General features: G+C 42.0%; 2 protein-coding genes across 5 annotated transcripts; one reads left to right on the top strand and one right to left on the bottom strand.

Annotated features, from left to right (window-relative positions):
- Positions 1 to 146: 146 nt before the first annotated feature.
- LOC6563982 (sodium-independent sulfate anion transporter) lies at positions 147 to 6,487 on the bottom strand. Of its 2 annotated transcripts, none has more exons than XM_032737292.1 (6): positions 6,326 to 6,487; positions 2,980 to 3,644; positions 2,006 to 2,342; positions 1,681 to 1,943; positions 998 to 1,183; positions 147 to 916 (listed from the first exon to the last, which is right to left on the bottom strand). In XM_032737292.1, exons 1-6 carry the CDS (start codon positions 6,375 to 6,377, stop codon positions 593 to 595), a joined length of 1,827 nt encoding a protein of 608 aa, XP_032593183.1. In that variant the 5' UTR covers positions 6,378 to 6,487; the 3' UTR covers positions 147 to 592. The 2 variants fall into 2 exon arrangements, with proteins under 2 accessions (XP_032593183.1, XP_001989949.1); XM_001989913.2 differs by lacking the exon at positions 6,326 to 6,487 and adding an exon at positions 3,714 to 3,871.
- Positions 6,488 to 8,586: 2,099 nt separating this feature from the next.
- On the top strand, positions 8,587 to 16,372 carry LOC6563627 (ataxin-2 homolog). 3 transcript variants are annotated; one of them, XM_032737800.1, is made up of 5 exons: positions 8,587 to 8,770; positions 11,292 to 11,737; positions 11,826 to 12,894; positions 12,983 to 14,472; positions 14,544 to 16,372. In XM_032737800.1, the coding sequence occupies exons 1-5, from the start codon at positions 8,697 to 8,699 to the stop codon at positions 14,981 to 14,983; spliced, it is 3,519 nt and encodes a 1,172-aa protein (XP_032593691.1). In that variant the 5' UTR covers positions 8,587 to 8,696; the 3' UTR covers positions 14,984 to 16,372. The 3 variants fall into 3 exon arrangements, with proteins under 3 accessions (XP_032593691.1, XP_032593692.1, XP_032593693.1); XM_032737801.2 differs by lacking the exon at positions 8,587 to 8,770 and adding an exon at positions 8,807 to 8,863; XM_032737802.2 differs by lacking the exon at positions 8,587 to 8,770 and adding an exon at positions 10,012 to 10,078.
- Positions 16,373 to 16,799: the final 427 nt, after the last annotated feature.

The raw sequence follows: 16,799 nt of genomic DNA, 5'->3' as shown, positions 1-16,799 counted from the left end.
TGTAAGTCTTACAAGATAAGCGAACAAGTACACTTTGAATACTATTAATACAAAGACTTCGACCTAAACAATTTAGAGAGCACTTTCGATGATATTATTACACAGAGTTCGATGCATTCTGTGACCCATTTAAGAAAAACAATTCATTTGTTTAATTAGCTTAAATTGCTATCTTTATTATCGTTTACTGTTTCGCAACTGACGTACTTACTTAACTCTGTGTGTAGAATATTTAAACAGAATAGAATCAAGTAGTAAAATGCAATTAAGTGGGTATTTACAATTTGGCTGCTAACGGATAAACACTAAAAGGTTGACTTAATATATCTAAATTGCTATATAGCAGTCATATAAGCGCCAGCTTGTGATCTACACTCGCACGCGATCTAGCGGCGACGGAAGACAGACAACAGCCTACGGACGAGGGACGATAAGCGGGATATTTTAACAGGCAAATATCACTGACGTCAGGGCAATTAAAATTGCCGAACAACATGTTGTGACGTGAGTCAACATGGAAATCGAGAGATGTCTCGCAACCATGTCTTCCCCTCGCCCAACATGCGGAATTGGAACTAGTCGTTGTGGCTGGCTACTGTTTGGCATCCGGCGGCATCAGCTCCGGATACTCGCTGCAGAAGCGCACATTGCTGGCAACGGGCAGTATCTGCTGGTGCTTGAGACTCATGTGCTGGAGCACCAACACCACATTGTCATTGGCCAGCTCCTTGGCCACGGCTATCAGCATTTCCACAAACGTTGCATCGAACTGCATGAAGCGTCCACAATGTAGAACAATTGGAAAATCATTACGGTACAGCGTACAAGCCGCACGTATCTCCGAACGTAGTGCATCGGCGCCCGTATAATAAATATCCGACTGTGGCACAACGTGCACATAATAGTTTCCCTCGTGCTGCACGCCAAAAAAACAAGGAGCAACAAAACAAGATTTATAAATTAAAAGAATCAGAAGAACGCTGACACAAACACGCACCTGTTTGAGATAGACCTCAATTTTGGGATTGCCCAGACGCAGCAATATGCAAATCATGCTGACCACAATGCCAAAGAGCAGACCCATCTCAACGCCGGCGACCAGGCACATAATAAGACTGCCCGTCCAGCTGAAAAAGTCCTTTTTGTTCGTCTGCCACAGCTCCTTGATGGGTGTCAAGTCAATCTGTGCATAATATACATATTTTTTACGTATTATTTATGCAAATATTAAAATGCAAATATTTGTATAGAACAGTTTCATGGGATATTCGTCAATTGTAATCTCAAAACACAGATACAGATCGACTAGCAGACATCCTACAATTAATAAAACATTTTTACAACAAAATATATGTGTTGGTTTCCTATTTTTTTTTTGCTTTTTCAATCCAATCTTGACGAAATTTGTGATGTAGATACCTATACCTATGTTCATATACGATGAACCCATGCATGTTGTGCATGATATATCAAGCGAAATATAGATCTATATACGATATACAAACCAGAATCCAGAATATATATGTATATATCATGTCCGACATGCTTTCCTTTGAAGTCCCATTTCACACATTTGCATAATATTAATACACACACAAGCATTACTTATACTCTGGAAAATGATCAACTCAATTCGTGGAAATTTTAAATACCCCAGTCTGTGCATTATCTTTTACGTACCATAAAGACAACGGCAGCAATGAGTACAGCGGCCAGCGAAGCTCTGGGTATATATTGAAAGTAGGGAGTCAATATCGACAGGGCAGAGAGCACAATGAGTCCGGTGTAAATGCCAGCCATGGGCGTACGCACACCTGACGCCTGACTCACTGCAGATCGGGTGAAGGCGCCACAGGTGGGCATCGCACTGAAGAAGGAGCCGGCCAAATTGCACAGGCCAAGTGTCAGCATCTCCTGCGAGGCATCCAGTTTGCCATCCTTAACTGCAAATACATATAGCCAATATTGGGACCAGTTCAACTTGTATAATATTATGTATACGCACCGAAGGCCTTCGCAATGGCCACATTGGCCAACACGGCAACAATGGGCACCAGAATAACGCCGCTGCCAAGTTCGTGTAGAATATCGGTGAAGACATACGTGCGATTCTCGTACTCGAAGGCAAAGGGCGGCAACTGTATGGTGGGCATGGCCGAGGCGACTTTCGAGGAGAGAGCAAATGGCACCGCTTCCAATGATCGCCTGTGCACCCATATGTAGACCATGAGACCGCTGAAGAAGACAACCAGAGCATTGCGAGATATGCTGATGTACCAGAGCACCTTCTTCAGGCGTTGCGTCAGCGGCGTATCCTGCTTGAACTTCACTTGGGAGAGCATCTACAGCGGGTAGCAGAAAGATTGCAATGAGTTAAATAAGTAACAATCTTGTACTCGATATTTGTAAGTTAAACAAGAGCTGACAACTGTAACATTGTAACTTTAAAACTGTTCGCTAATCGTTGATCCCTCAAGAAGGTTATATATATCTAAAACTATGGGAGATAAGTAATTTTTACAACTTTTTTAATCAGCTAAGATTAAAATTTTAGTCTGTATTCGATAATAATATCTCTGAATATTCCTCATTTCTGTAGTAACACCGCATCAGAAAGGGCAACATGCTTATCTACGCCTATCTCGAGCACAACTCAAAGCTAATCTTTCCAATGTTCCTGTTGCAGTTATATTAAATAGTCATCTTATACAGTTGCACATATGTGTGTTGAAAGTTACATTAAGATTGAATTAAAGCTGAGGGGCTTTTGTAAATATAAACAAACAAAAAATACGGACAGCATGGACAATACGGACAGGGTTTTATCGACTTGCGCTTGTGATATTGAAGATGTAACCTTCCATGTGTTACTTATATGTTTATAATACAATAATACTAATAAAAAAGAAACTAATGAAGTGAATAAAAACTGAAACAGTGTGTAAAATTTAGAACCACTCTTTGTTTTAGTAGACTTACCCGCAGTGCAAGCAGCAGGCAAATGCAGATAATGCCCAATGCGGCATCTGTGGGGTTAATATGGCTGAAATAGGCGCTAATCGAAGGGATGTTCTTCAGTCGTATGCCGAGCAGACTCTTCAATTGTGCCAGCACTACAATCATCGCTGTGCCGGATGTAAATGCTTTTGTGACGGGCGCTGGTATAAAGCTGACTATGAAGCCCAATTGAAAGATGCCCATGAGCAGCTCCACGAAGCCGGCGAGAAAGGCCAGCACGATGACCATTTGAACTGGCTTGTCCGCACAAAACTGCAGAGTCATAATTGCCATTAGGCTCGTCGGACCAATCGACACCTGCGGTATGGTGCCGAAAAACACATATATGATGGACCCAATAAACGCTGAGTACAGTCCGTACTCCGAGGAGAGACCAGCAAGTGCGGCATACGCAATACTCTGTGGAATGATGGTCAGGCCCAAAGTGATGCCAGCGATGAGATCGGCGAGGGCCTGCGGTCGATCATAGTTGCCTATCCAGGTGAGTATATAGATGCGACGCAGCAGCCAATGTGCCTCCTTGGGTGCACTGTACTTGCCCTGCATGTCCATGTCCAGCGTGTGCGTCTGCTCGTAGCAATCATCGCCATTCTTTACCGTGTACTTCACATTCCCATCGCAGTTGGCTGCAAAGAAGATGACGTAAGGAGATCGTTAGAGAGTGCTGCTATTGGAGGTGATTCCCCATATCCTACGATCATAAATGGTCGTCACTGCTGATTGCGGGCGACTGCTGGCCGAGCCATTTCTGCTTTTGGCAATGCCAAACGTGCGCTTCCACGGCCAACGCATTTCGTACTAATTTTTCGGTTTTGCAAATGGGCAAACTGTAATCGCTTTAAGCTTTTAGTTCTGTCTGCTTTCGTTTTTAGCGAGCAAGCCACACGGCTTGTTCGGCAGCTCAACAAACCGAAGCCGAGATCGAGATCGAGTCGATGTTTTTGTTTTTATACCCTAAGCCTAAAGTAGGGTATTATGAAATTGTGAACAACTATGAAACAGGCAAAATAAGTCATCTCTAATCCCTTAAAGTCTATACATTCTTGATCATCACCATCATCTGTCTAGACGAACAAAAGGATATCAGAGACTATAATAGTTTTAGAAAATTAATATTTTGAATGTAATTTCTTGTTCAACACACGTATGTCAAGATACTTTTAATTTATCAATAACTCCCCCTCTTACACATGCATGTATCAATCAAACCTATACAAAATAGGAGCACTTCCCCAACTGCTTATATTTCTGTGTGCAAAGCAATAAGACAATAATAATGTATTTTGCAACTGGATTTAGGGCATCTCGTAGTCGAGCTCCCTCTACTACAGCATTCCCATTTGTTTTGTTTTCTAAATTCTGTGAAATCGTAATTGATTCTACACACTACAATCATGTATGGCACTTGTGGCGTACTGCGAATATTTTCTAATAATAGAAAATAACAGAGTTTCTTTAGCACACTTTGAAGTGTGAGCTACGTAGATTGTTGGAGTGCTAACAGATGTATAGGAACCAATCAGAGTACCATTTAAAAACCTGTTTTTTACGGCTGCCCAGTTCATTTTATGCATATTAAAATGCTCATTTGACTTGACTTCCGAGTAGATAGCCGGCTAATTTGATTTAGTTTATTTGCATTTGAAAGTTACATAAATTCAACATTATCTAAAAAGGGACAATTTGATTAGTGTAACTGTGATGTGCACATTTATTTTCACTTTCTTTGAACAATGTCTCATCGTCGTGAATCCCAAAGTCAACCAGAATGAACAAATCTTTGGAAATGTACTCAATATTTAAATTATAGATTAACACATTTTTCCTAAGTGCTGATGCTGATGCAAATAAGATGCTAATTCAAATGCGATGACTCATCTGGTTTAATATCAATAATTATTAGGTAAAATTTCCACCTCATGTGTGAATATGTACATGAATGGCAAACGCCTGCTTTATATATTTTTTAATAATTGTCGACCTTTAATTATGTCAATTAAATCTAATTTATTATTTCCGTTATTATTTTTTCGCATTTGTTTAGCTCAAAGCATGATTAGACTGGTATTCGGTTTTCACACAAATTTATTGTGTTTTTTTTACTTGTTATGAAACTTTGCCTATAATTAGTTTAATTTTTCACATATAAATTTCTATACAATTTGAAATTTTCCACATTTGCTTGTACATAAAATAATAGATTCACAATTATTTTTTTTTTAAATAATCATTAAAAAAAGATTCAGTTTTTACGGAAGTTTCGGCACATTCCTTTCAAAATTCAATCAAAATATTTCTATAAGCACAAAATGAATCAATTTTACACTCAGAAAAAGCCCTAAAGTGAAAAATCTCCTGAAAATGCAAAAATGTTCTAGTTTTTAGAATTAGAAAGGATTTTACGTTTTATTTTAATGTATAATTATGGAAAAATGTTCTACAAATTAGAAGTGCTAACCGTTGTTTTAAATAAAAATCCTTTCTGAAATTTTAACCCAAGAGTTCGTGTAAACGATATGTAAATTTCAACACCCTGAAAATTAAACATATTTTTAAAATAAATGCGCCCTGGGATTAAGGCCGGATTTTAGAAGGATACAACCTTCCGGTTTATAAATATACTTTCTGAAAGATAGAGTGAGCTACACATGGCACCATAACTATGGAAAACTTTTATTATTTGGGGCATTTCTTTCCGATTGTAAAAACAACCAATTAATTAATTATATATAATAATAATCATTATTGTAACATAAATCTAACTGCGTAATGAGAGTATAATAAATGTCGGCCTTTTGAAGATCGAATTTTATTCACTGTTTGCATCTCGAAAACACAAATTGTTGATTGTTATCATATTTTGTTATTTGACATAATTTTACTAGTGCTAGTCACTGACCACATTAATTTTGGCTTTTGTTGCGATATACAAACAAATTATAGTATAGTTAATCAGCAAGAATGAACAAATTTCTAAATAGCCAACCGACTTGTAATTTATTTTATTATTATTGTCACAAATTTCTAAAGCTCAGCTTTTCTATTGCATACTTTAAATAGCTAAAGCGAAATTATTATTAAAACCCTCAATTAACATAATGATTGCATATTTTATTGGATGGGGATTAATATTCAATCGAAATCCGCAAAATGATTATAAAATGTTGCCAGAGAACTGTTTAAAATAAACTACTCTAAATATTGCATAAAACGTAGAATAAAACTCTAAAACTTTGTTGAATTTGTATTGAAATGAACACACATTTTTAAAGGTGCACTTTTTTCAGAGTGAGTATTAAGCACGTACCATCGAAGGATAATTGTTTCGGAAATATATCGGAATTCGGAACAGGACCCATAATATCCGTTTACATAAAGCACTAGTGATAGATAATATTAAGCAAGGATTTCGGGTACTTTATAATTCAGCGACGCGTTCGTCCAAGTGCAATGCTCCGCAATCAAAAGAAAACTGCCGAATGAGTGAATTTTGGAACGATAAATAAGTGAGAACGGGCAGATTTTTCTGATAAACATCTAAAATGAAAAGAGTCAAGAAAGCGACGACATTATGCCTCTATAGCGGGAACAATGAGACACTTAATGCGCATTCGGCAGGCAGATGGGTAGTCAACCTTTCTGCTACAGATTGAGGTGGGACGCATACTGTATAAATATATGTATGAATGCGATGATCGCCTAGCAGAGAGGGTATAACTGGATATGTTACCAAGAAACCAATTACATTGATAACGGGCAATAGACGAGAGCGTATGCGCTAATCTTATATGTATATATATTTCTGCGCATATTTAAATGATAAGCGAGAGTTATCAAAAAAAGAGGCAGCGTCTCGCCGATCGCCTGTGGATGCCAAGTAATTTTCCGTCTGTGGCCATCAAGTGATCGGTCAGACATCCCAAAATGATAATCGAAAAATGCCAGATCAATATTTGGTTTAAAAATTAAGATTAATAGACACATAACTCTGATAACTACATAAGTACATTTAATAATCTAGGCACAATAGAGTGCTAATCAATGAGAATGCCACGCGATGTCTGGTTCAGTCTTAACATTCGGCTATCCAACTATGCAGCATTTTCAAAGTTGTACTTATATATCACCTTATTAACCTTGTAACGTGCCTGCGAGCAGATAAACTCTTAATGTGGTGTAACCATTTATCTAATCTTTATTAAAGTAAATACGTACTTATATTTTCTAGCCTCCATCCGCATGGAAATCTTCAATGAATTTATTTCTCTATAACTAGAACTTGTATGTACATAAATGGTACACAAAGTTAACATTTCAATGTCTTTTGGTGTCTGAGCTTTTTGTGTGATGGACAATTGGTCTCCTTTCAGGGCTTATCAGCAAAAAGTAAATATCACACGCTGCTGTATTTCGCAAAACTAAATCTATTTTCGTCCCAGTAGCAAAGATAAGAAATACTTTAGAATGTGAATGAATAAGTATTTAAGTTCTTAACTACTTCTACTAGCACTATCCTAAGATGATTAAAATTCTCCTCTTACCTACTACTGTCAGCAATTCAAAATGCGCGCCAAATTTCAGTGCTGTGAGCAGTTCGGACAAGTGTTGTATAACGTGCTGCTCGTACGCGATAGCATGTTTATAAATTATATCGCTAAAAATGGTATGTATCGATAGTTTATTAAAATCCTCTTGAAATTTGTAGGGCTGTACAACGTTTATCGATATATGGTCATAATAGTTGAATTAAATATGCAGTTCACCTAACTTTTGTGCAACCTTGTTCGTTTATCGCAGCGAATAAAAATATAATTAGGAACAGAAATATATTTATCTGACGTTAAACGACTTAAGCGCCGTCGCTATTGCTCGTTTTTTTGCCTACAAAAAAAAGCCAGCCAGTGAGAAGCGCAAAAATAGGAGGCGAGGCAATCATTGAATGAAAGCAAAAATTCGCAAAATTCGAGTAGCGAGTGCGAGTGAAAAAGAGCAAAGGCAGCAGCAGCACCAGAAGAAGAAGAAGAAGCAGGAGGAGGAGGTAAAGCAGAGGCAAAGCAGAAAACGACCAGCCACAAAGCACGAAAGGCTAACCCCCAAACAAAAAGAAGTGCGTGAATATTTAGAAAAATTAACGCCAGACCGCCATTAGTGTTTTTGTTATCGTCGTCGTCGTTGTCAACGTCTTGTCTTGTTTTGTTGTTGCATATATAAACGGTGTTGAATGCTGGCCCCGGAAAAGGCGACGAAGAAGATCGGGCGACAACTACTCCATTAAGCGAGCATATTGTCGACATCGTTCCGTCTCTCCACCCGCCCCCCGTCCGTCTCCCCCCTCGTATCTGCGTTTCCATTGTGCATCGTGACGTCGCCAAGCGAAATTCAGATTCAGCCACCCAGCCAAAAGCAAAGCCAGTGCGAGAGAAGACGAGATAAAAAGCAAATGAGCCAATAGAGACAGAAACAGCAACACAAAGCAGAAGTATTCAAACAAAAATAAAATTAAATATAAAAAAAAGAAAGAAAAACAGAAAAACTAGACGAAACCGAAGATACGCATATAAATAAAATTGAAATCAGAAATAAGTCCAACTGAAAAAAAAAACAAAGTTCCGTGCGTTCGTCGACTTTTGGTTTTGTGCTCTGGCAATTGGCAATTGGCTTGCCCATCTTCTTCTATTATGAACAACAATAGCAAGCGGAAAAGTCGACCTACTGGCGGAGGTGGCGGCGCTGCCAGCGGCGGCATCTCAAGGTAAGAAGAAGCAGCAGCAGTTTGCTTGCTGTGCTGCTGCAGTTTAAAAAGTACGAAGCGAATGCAAAAGCAAACGCACCAAGAAAAACACGGGTAAATTGTTCGCTGTATAAAATAAAATACTACAAATACAAAGTAAAACGCTCCAGGTTCCGCTGCTGTGAAAGGTGAAAGCGCGGCATATCGGTTTATTATTATCATTATTATTTTATATAGTTTTCTTTAATATTCTTGAGTGATTTTAGTGCAATGGAATTTGTTGAATTGTAATTGTGGAAACTGAATCAGAAGAAAAAAGAAAGGGGCGCAAGCAATCAGGGCAAATTGCAATTACTTATATAATACGCCAGTCGCTTTGTGCAGCTGTGTGTGTGTGTGTGCTGACAATGCATGTGCGTGTGTGTGTGTGTTTGTGTGAGTGTATGCATGGTGTCGTTTGCTCATATTTTGAGCTTTGTTTACATTTCCCTTTCACAAGCCAACCCCAATGCAAACAGAAACAGAAACAAAACGACATATAAAATATGTAGAAAAAGCACAATGAATAATTTGTTTAAAGGCAACACAAATGATGCCCAGCGAAGCACCCCCACACGAGGAACATGTGTGTGAGTGTGTGCAGTTGTGTGTGTGTGAGCCCCTCCAGCCCTTTTAAATTTTCAATTGAAATATGACTGCAATGCTGCAATACATTCAAATACATTTTTCATATGTGTACACGTAAATTTGTGTGTATGTGTGTAAATAGAAGTGCGCACAGTGGAACCACCGGGCGACATTCAAATTGATTTTTAGCTAGTTGCGACCCACGGTTGACGCGCACGTATCTCATATTCTTTTCTTTTCGTTTTTTTTTTTGCACTTTTTGTGCTTGGGCTCTTTTTTTGTCGTATGCAATTTTTCTTTTGCATTGTCAGCAGTTTTGCAGTGTGCTGCCATTATTTGCGTCGCTGCTGGCGTCGCTGCTTGCGTCGCTGCTTCGACATGTGCCTTGGCACACTTCGCCTCCCGCCGGCCGCACAAAATTTGGGTCACTTTACAATTTGCTGACCGAACCAACATTTAGTATCGCATCGCATCGCATCGTATCGCATCGCTCTTGTTTTTCCCCATACGCCTCCTTGCCTCGTTCTTATTTTATTTGTTCGGCATTCGGCCTATGCACATTTAAGCCTCGTATGTAAATACACACACACACACACACAAATGTAAAAATATGTAACCGATATATAATAGCTCGACTCTATAATGCAATGGCTGATTCTTGATTCCCGGGCCACCTTATCAATGAGTGTCTATCGGATGGCGGTAATACGCATGATTCACTTTAAAATTAATGCAATTTTATTTTGTATTCATTGACGAAATGTGCGCAGTATCCACACGCTATGAATCACCACCAATGTGCCCCAATCCCCACCTATTTCTTTAGCCGCACATGTCCAGCTCCATGCCAGCCAGGGACAATGTTCTTGATATTTATATTATTTTTATTATTGTTGTTGTTGATTTCGTTGTTATGTGCGTGTCTGAGTTCATTGTGCGTTGCAAGTTGCCCGTTGCGAGTAGCGAGTTGGCCATTTCACGGTCGTCGATCCTGCACGCTATTAAAAACAACCCCAAAAGGCGTTCGCCCAGAAACTGAACTAGTTCGAAAAGTATTTCAAAAATACACACATTTATCTATTGTTTAGTTTTTCAAGTTACACTGGAGTTATTTTCGTAGTACGAAGCTCCATATTTTTGCCAGTTTAGATTGAACTCCCGATTCAATGATTATTTACTTGTTTAAATCATTTTGTTTTTCAGCTGTTCCACAGTTCGCTGATTCTCTTACATTTTTATTAAAATCATATCTTTCACATGGAAAACAAATAATTAAAAAAACAAACAACCGACTGCAATAAATATGGATGTATTTGAACTCATTTGAGGAACTTTATATACAATTATTTCCATTGCGAAAATCGCTTTTCAAAATTGCTTATCGGCAATTAAAAGTAGAATACTCGGCACACACACAGAAAACATACGCATGAATGAAAGCTTACAAGCGCCAGGTGTATATACAAACAAATGTTGTAGTTCATTAACAGGGAAGAGTTTTCAAAATTGAGTTCACTGGACTGAACCAAAGCACAGCTCAACTCAACACACACACACTCAAACATATTCGCATATGATATGAGCAGAGGCAGGGCGTGGTTTTTGGGGGTTAAAGGGGCTAACAACAATAGGAATGCCAAATCGATATTGTAACGCAGCACATCGCAGCAGCAGTGCAGGCGGCAGCGATGTCGACCCTGAGCAGCGTTCGTTCGGGTTCGATTGCTGCTTCGCTCGTTTTGTGGGTGTGTGCGTGTGTGTGTATGTGTGTGGGCCTGTGTGTGCATGTGTGTGTGCTTTTGTCTGTCTGCGCTGATTCACATTACGCTCGCAGTCGGAGTTGTGCTGCCAATTGTTTTTTTTTTTTTTGGGATCTAGCAAATGCAATACTAATTGAGTCTCTCCTCTTCTTTAGATACAACGCCAATAACGACAACAACAGTCTACGGCCAGCAAATAACAAGACGGGCTCCGGTGCAGGTGGTGGTGGCAGCGGCAGCGGCGGCGCTGGAGGTGGCGGAGCAGGCGGAATTGGCCGTTCGCTGGCGCAAGGCGTCTATAATAACACTTTCTTCATGCACTCGGCAACGGCACTGGTCGGCAGCGTGGTGCAGGTGCGCCTGCGTTCGGGTAACGTTTATGAGGGCGTTTTCCGCACATTCTCGGGCAATTTCGACATCGCACTGGAGCTGCCGGCATGCATTAAGGCCAAAAATCAGCCCGACGAGGTCAAAACAGTGCCCAATCAAATCATATTCCCGGCGGACACTGTGGTCAATGTAGTCGCAAAGAATTTTGATTCGCAATACGCGACCACAGGTGCTTTCCAGACCGACGGCGCCATATCTGATAAGTGCAATGGTAATGGAGTCATCTATATATATATATATATATCTATGTACTTAAATCTGTATACGTTAATCATGGATTGTCTATATACTTTGGATAGGCACGCGCTGCGATGAAAAAGAGCTGGAACCGTGGGATTCTGGCGCCAATGGGGACGTTGAAATAGAATTGGATGGCGCTGCCAACGGTTGGGATGCCAACGAGATGTTCCGCAAGAATGAGAATCAGTTTGGTGTCACCTCCACATTTGATGATTCGCTGTCATCGTATACGGTGGCCCTCGATAAGGGCGATTCGCTGGAGTTCAAGGAGGCCGAGGCTAAGGCTGAGAAATTGGCAGCTGAGATTGAGAACAATCCCACATGCCGCGAGCGCTTGGATCTTGAGAACGGTGATGAGGAGGCACTATTCGCAGCCGTTGAGAGGCCGCCGCCGCCGGATCACGAAATGGAACGTGAACGTGAGCGCAATGAGCGCGAAAGGGAACGCGAGCGAGAGCGTGAGGAGCGCGAACGTGAGCGGGAACGGGACCGAGATCGTGGCAACAAACCCCGTGGCAGCGGTGGTGGCGGCGGCGGGGGCTCCAGTGACTACCAGCTGCGTGAGACGATGAGCAGCGATCGTTACATCACCAAACAGACACGAAGCAATAATGGACCGCCTGCCTCGCATGCGGGCATGTCCTCGCAACAATCATCGACGGTGGCAGGGGCACGCGATCGTGACAATCGCGAGCCAGTGATGATGGGGCAGCATGGAATGGGTCCAGGCGGCGCCACACAGTCGCAGGCCCTGCTTCTGCTTGCTGGCACTTTAAAAAACACGGGTCAATCCGCCACATCCGTCAATGCATCCACAGATACGTCCGCTGGAAAGTATGGCGGCGGCGGTGGCGGTGGCTCAATGATGAAACCAAAGCCCGTGCCACAAGGCGGCAAAATAATGCGCGGCGGCGGCGGCAATCTGCCCAGCAATGTCGGCGGCAGCGGCAAAATTATGCGTGGCGGCAATCCGCCCAGCAATGTAGGCGCCGGCGGCGGCAACTCATCCAATGTGCCGCAGGGCAATAGCGCCAATAGCGTTGGCGGCAAGAGTGGTGGCTATCAGTCCTCGATGGGCATACAGAGTCAGTACTCCTCCTACCAGGGCAACTCACAGATCATTCACGGGTAAGCAAATACTTGCTCTAACTAGACGACAATTAATGAAAAGATGCTCAATAATTATAGCTTTTAACTGAACTTTATGATTTTCCAGTAATCACTGCAACAGCCCCGCTCAGTACCGTAATCAGGGTCATTTGGGTGGCGCATCCAAGCTGAACGGCGGCGATTCTGGCTCAAATCCGGGCAAGCCGCTGCCTCAGCGCCAAATGCGTCAATACCAGGGTTCTCAAAGCAACTCCTCGCTCAATTATGGCGGAGACACACAGCCGCTGGGCAAGCCCATGCATAGTGGCCACGTTCATGGTGGCCATAACAGTAACTCTCCGCCGCTGCAAACCGGCGGCAGCCAGCAGCAGCAGCAACAGCAGCAGCAACAACAACAGCAACAGCAGCAGCAGCAACAACAACAGCAGCAACATCAGAGCCAGCCGCAGCAGCAGCGTCAAGTGCGCTCACGAGACAATCAGGTAATGCAGGATCTGCGTCAGTTTAATCAGAACTTTGAGCTGGCGCCTAGCAACACCTCGCCGCCCCAGCAACAACAACAACAGCAGCAGCAGCAGCAACATTCACTGCAACGTGGCGGCTTGCAGCAATCGACATCGCCGCCGCAGCAACAACAACAACAGCAGCCGCAACTTGTGGCCATGCAGCAACATCATGTGCCGCCGCCACATCATCACCAGCAGCAGCTGCCACCACCGCAACACTATGTGCCTCAGCAGCAACAGCAGCAGCAGCCGCCGCCGCAACAACAGCAGCAACAACATGTGCCGCATATGCAACAAAAGGCGCCACCGCCGCAACAGCAACAGCAGCAGCAACAACTGGTTGTGGACAGTCAGCATCAGCTGGTGCCCAAGCAGCAACAGCAGCATCAGGGCCAGCCTCAGCCACCGCCCACACAGCAGCAGCAACAGTTGCCGGTGCAAGTGCAGGTGCAGCAGCAGCAGCAGTCGGTGCAACTGGTGCAGCAAGATGTGAATAGCCAGCAACCGCCACAGCCCATGTATCATGTGCTGGCAGCGCCGCCGGTTAGCGTACAGCAGCCGCAAACTTCGCCCGTGGTGATCAGCTCACCAGTTATACTGGAGCAGCAGGCGCCGCCGCCGTTGCAGGCCACACCCAAACCGGACGCATCGCCAGCGCCCACTATTGGTGTTGGGGTTAGCAACACCACGGCCACTGGCATTGCTAGCACACCCATAACCTCTGCAACTGGGGGCAATGGCAACGGATCCGATAAATCTACACCCGTGACGAGTGGCGTTCCCAGCGGCGTTGCGTCGACTGGCGCTGGCGGCAACAACAGTACCACAACTAGCGGCAGCACGCCTGTAGTGAAGAAGCATGTCCTGAATCCATCAGCCAAGCCTTTCACACCACGCGGTCCGAGCACACCGAATCCATCGCGTCCACATACGCCACAGACGCCGGTGCCCATGCAGGCCATTCACACCACAACTGGCGCCCATATACCGGCTGCAAATCAACAGATCTACATGATGCCGAGTACGCATGCATTCCTGGCACCCACACACCCAGGCGGCCAGGCGCCGCGCATGCGTCGCAATAACTATGGTAAGTACCCGGTACAAATATATATAGATATATATACATATATGCATCCATACATATTCATTGTATTCTAGGTCAAATGGGTAGCACGCAAATGCATGTGTCGGCCACAACAGCAACAGGGCAGCCGTTGATGGCAACGGCACCGATTCAACAATTCATACAGTACCAGCACACACCGCATCCACAACATTTCCAGCCACAGTATGGGCCGGTGCCGATGCGCATGTATCAGGATCAGCCGCCGCAATTACAGTTTTTGACACAGACAACGCCATCGACGACGCCATCGCCGGGACAGCCGCATCAGAGTTTCCATCCGCCACCACAGCCCTCCCCTGCCGGCGGGGGACCGCAACCCGCAGCATTCACAACCCAAGCACAGCCGCAGGCATACCAGCTGATGTGTGTACATCCACATATCATGCCCCAATACTTCCCGGCGTCAACGCCGCAGCATCCGCCACAGAATCCACCCTATCCAATTATAATGCAGCCGCATACCACGCAGTAGTCATCTGCGCATTCTAACCGGAAACATTCGCGGCTGCCGTCATAATGGAATCAACACCAGCGTCTAAATCTCATAGCAAACCCAACTTTCCCCCTCCTCCTCCTCCACAAGCATCCATCATGCACAACAACACCACACACAACACGCCACATTCAGATATATACACACATACACATACTCACACACGTCTATAGACACATCTATGCATTGTCGGCATACATAATCCACACTGATAATATTTTCTGGTGATTACCGCCTGGTTAGATTGAGCACCAAGTCGAGCGTTATTCTCCCTTGAAGTCATTCTTACTGTCATTGTCAGGTGCGAAAAGTTCATGCAGCAGCAACCATCATACTTATACATACATACATTGCAAGCGAAACACCAACACACATACATATACCACACACACACACACACAAAACAACAACTAGGAAATTATAAAATATTACTAAAACAGAAACAAAAAGAAAAAAAGATGGAAGGGAAACTAGAGAATTTGTCAAATTGCAAGACGTCTACAGCGCTTTAGAGCCAACAAACAGCAAATAATCAGCAAAATAAGAAGAAGAGCATCGCAAAGCTGATATTTAGGAAGAGCATAAAAGTCGATATCGATGGTATTACTTATTTATGTATATCAAATCAAACATATATGACTGTTTTGTGAATCGAGTTTCCTGTGCACCGCACCCAAATCAAACAAATCCAATTGATTGAAATTGTGCTGTAAGAAAATGAAAGAAAAAACAACAACAACAAAAGAAAAAAACAAATTTAAAATTGAACTGAAGGCAAACACGTGAAAAAGCCCAACTAAAAAAGAGAAGCAACAAATTAATATGAATTTTTGTAAAATTGCTTAAAGCGTAGCTCTTTAATTCACTTCGGTACTACTGCTATCTAAATATACCTATCTATATATATTATAATTTTTTGAGCTTTGTCGTGCTTTAGATCAAAGATACACACAGACACAAAAACAAACAGACACAAACACACACACAAACAAACAAACACAGAATCAACTGTAGATGAACACACGAAGCTCTCACAAACAATCAGAAACAATGAGTGACACGCAGATACATCAAAATCCAAAGTCATCATTCCAAATTTAAACTGAATATGTTTTCCTCAATCCAAGCCAAGTTTTTAAATGCGATGATATAGCAATTATTATATATTTTCTGTATTCACTCTGGGATTCGATCGTTTTGAATACACACAAATATCTCTTAACAACAAATCCCAATCTGAATATGAACCAAACCCCCAACACACATAAACTTTGCTCGTTTTGAGGATATAAATAGCGACGAATGTGAATTGAAGAGTCGATTGATTATTTTAAATATTGTTATAAAAACTGATTGATTTTGTTGAAATTTAATATTGTTTTCACTTCTACATTCTCATCCCAAATTCTCGAAAAAAAAAAATTCGAAAGAACATGAGTTAGTTTGAATATTAATTCTTTATTTTATTATTTCTTTTTTTTTCAACTTATTTTTGCATTATTGAACAACTTTTGTATGAGCGCGAGTCTGAGTCGGGTTTTTGGGTTTTAGTGCCTCCGTTGTCCATCAGAGAAAACGTCTTAATCCTTTGCCGGTCATCAATCAGTTCGATTCTATTCAGTATGATCAATATATGCATCTGTTGTGGTCCTGTTTTGTTTTGTAAAGTTTCCTTAAATGAAAATGAAAAGAAAAAAAAATAATAATTATTAATAAAATAAAAAAATATAAAAAAAACAAAAACTCAAAAAAAAACACAAAAACAAAACATCTAAATAATTTGTGTATTTATTAC

The sequence above is a fragment of the Drosophila grimshawi genome, unplaced genomic scaffold (genome assembly GCF_018153295.1).
Source record: "Drosophila grimshawi isolate 15287-2541.00 unplaced genomic scaffold, ASM1815329v1 contig_311, whole genome shotgun sequence".
Taxonomy (NCBI): domain Eukaryota; kingdom Metazoa; phylum Arthropoda; class Insecta; order Diptera; family Drosophilidae; genus Drosophila; species Drosophila grimshawi.
This window is presented reverse-complemented; position numbering and strand designations above follow the sequence as displayed.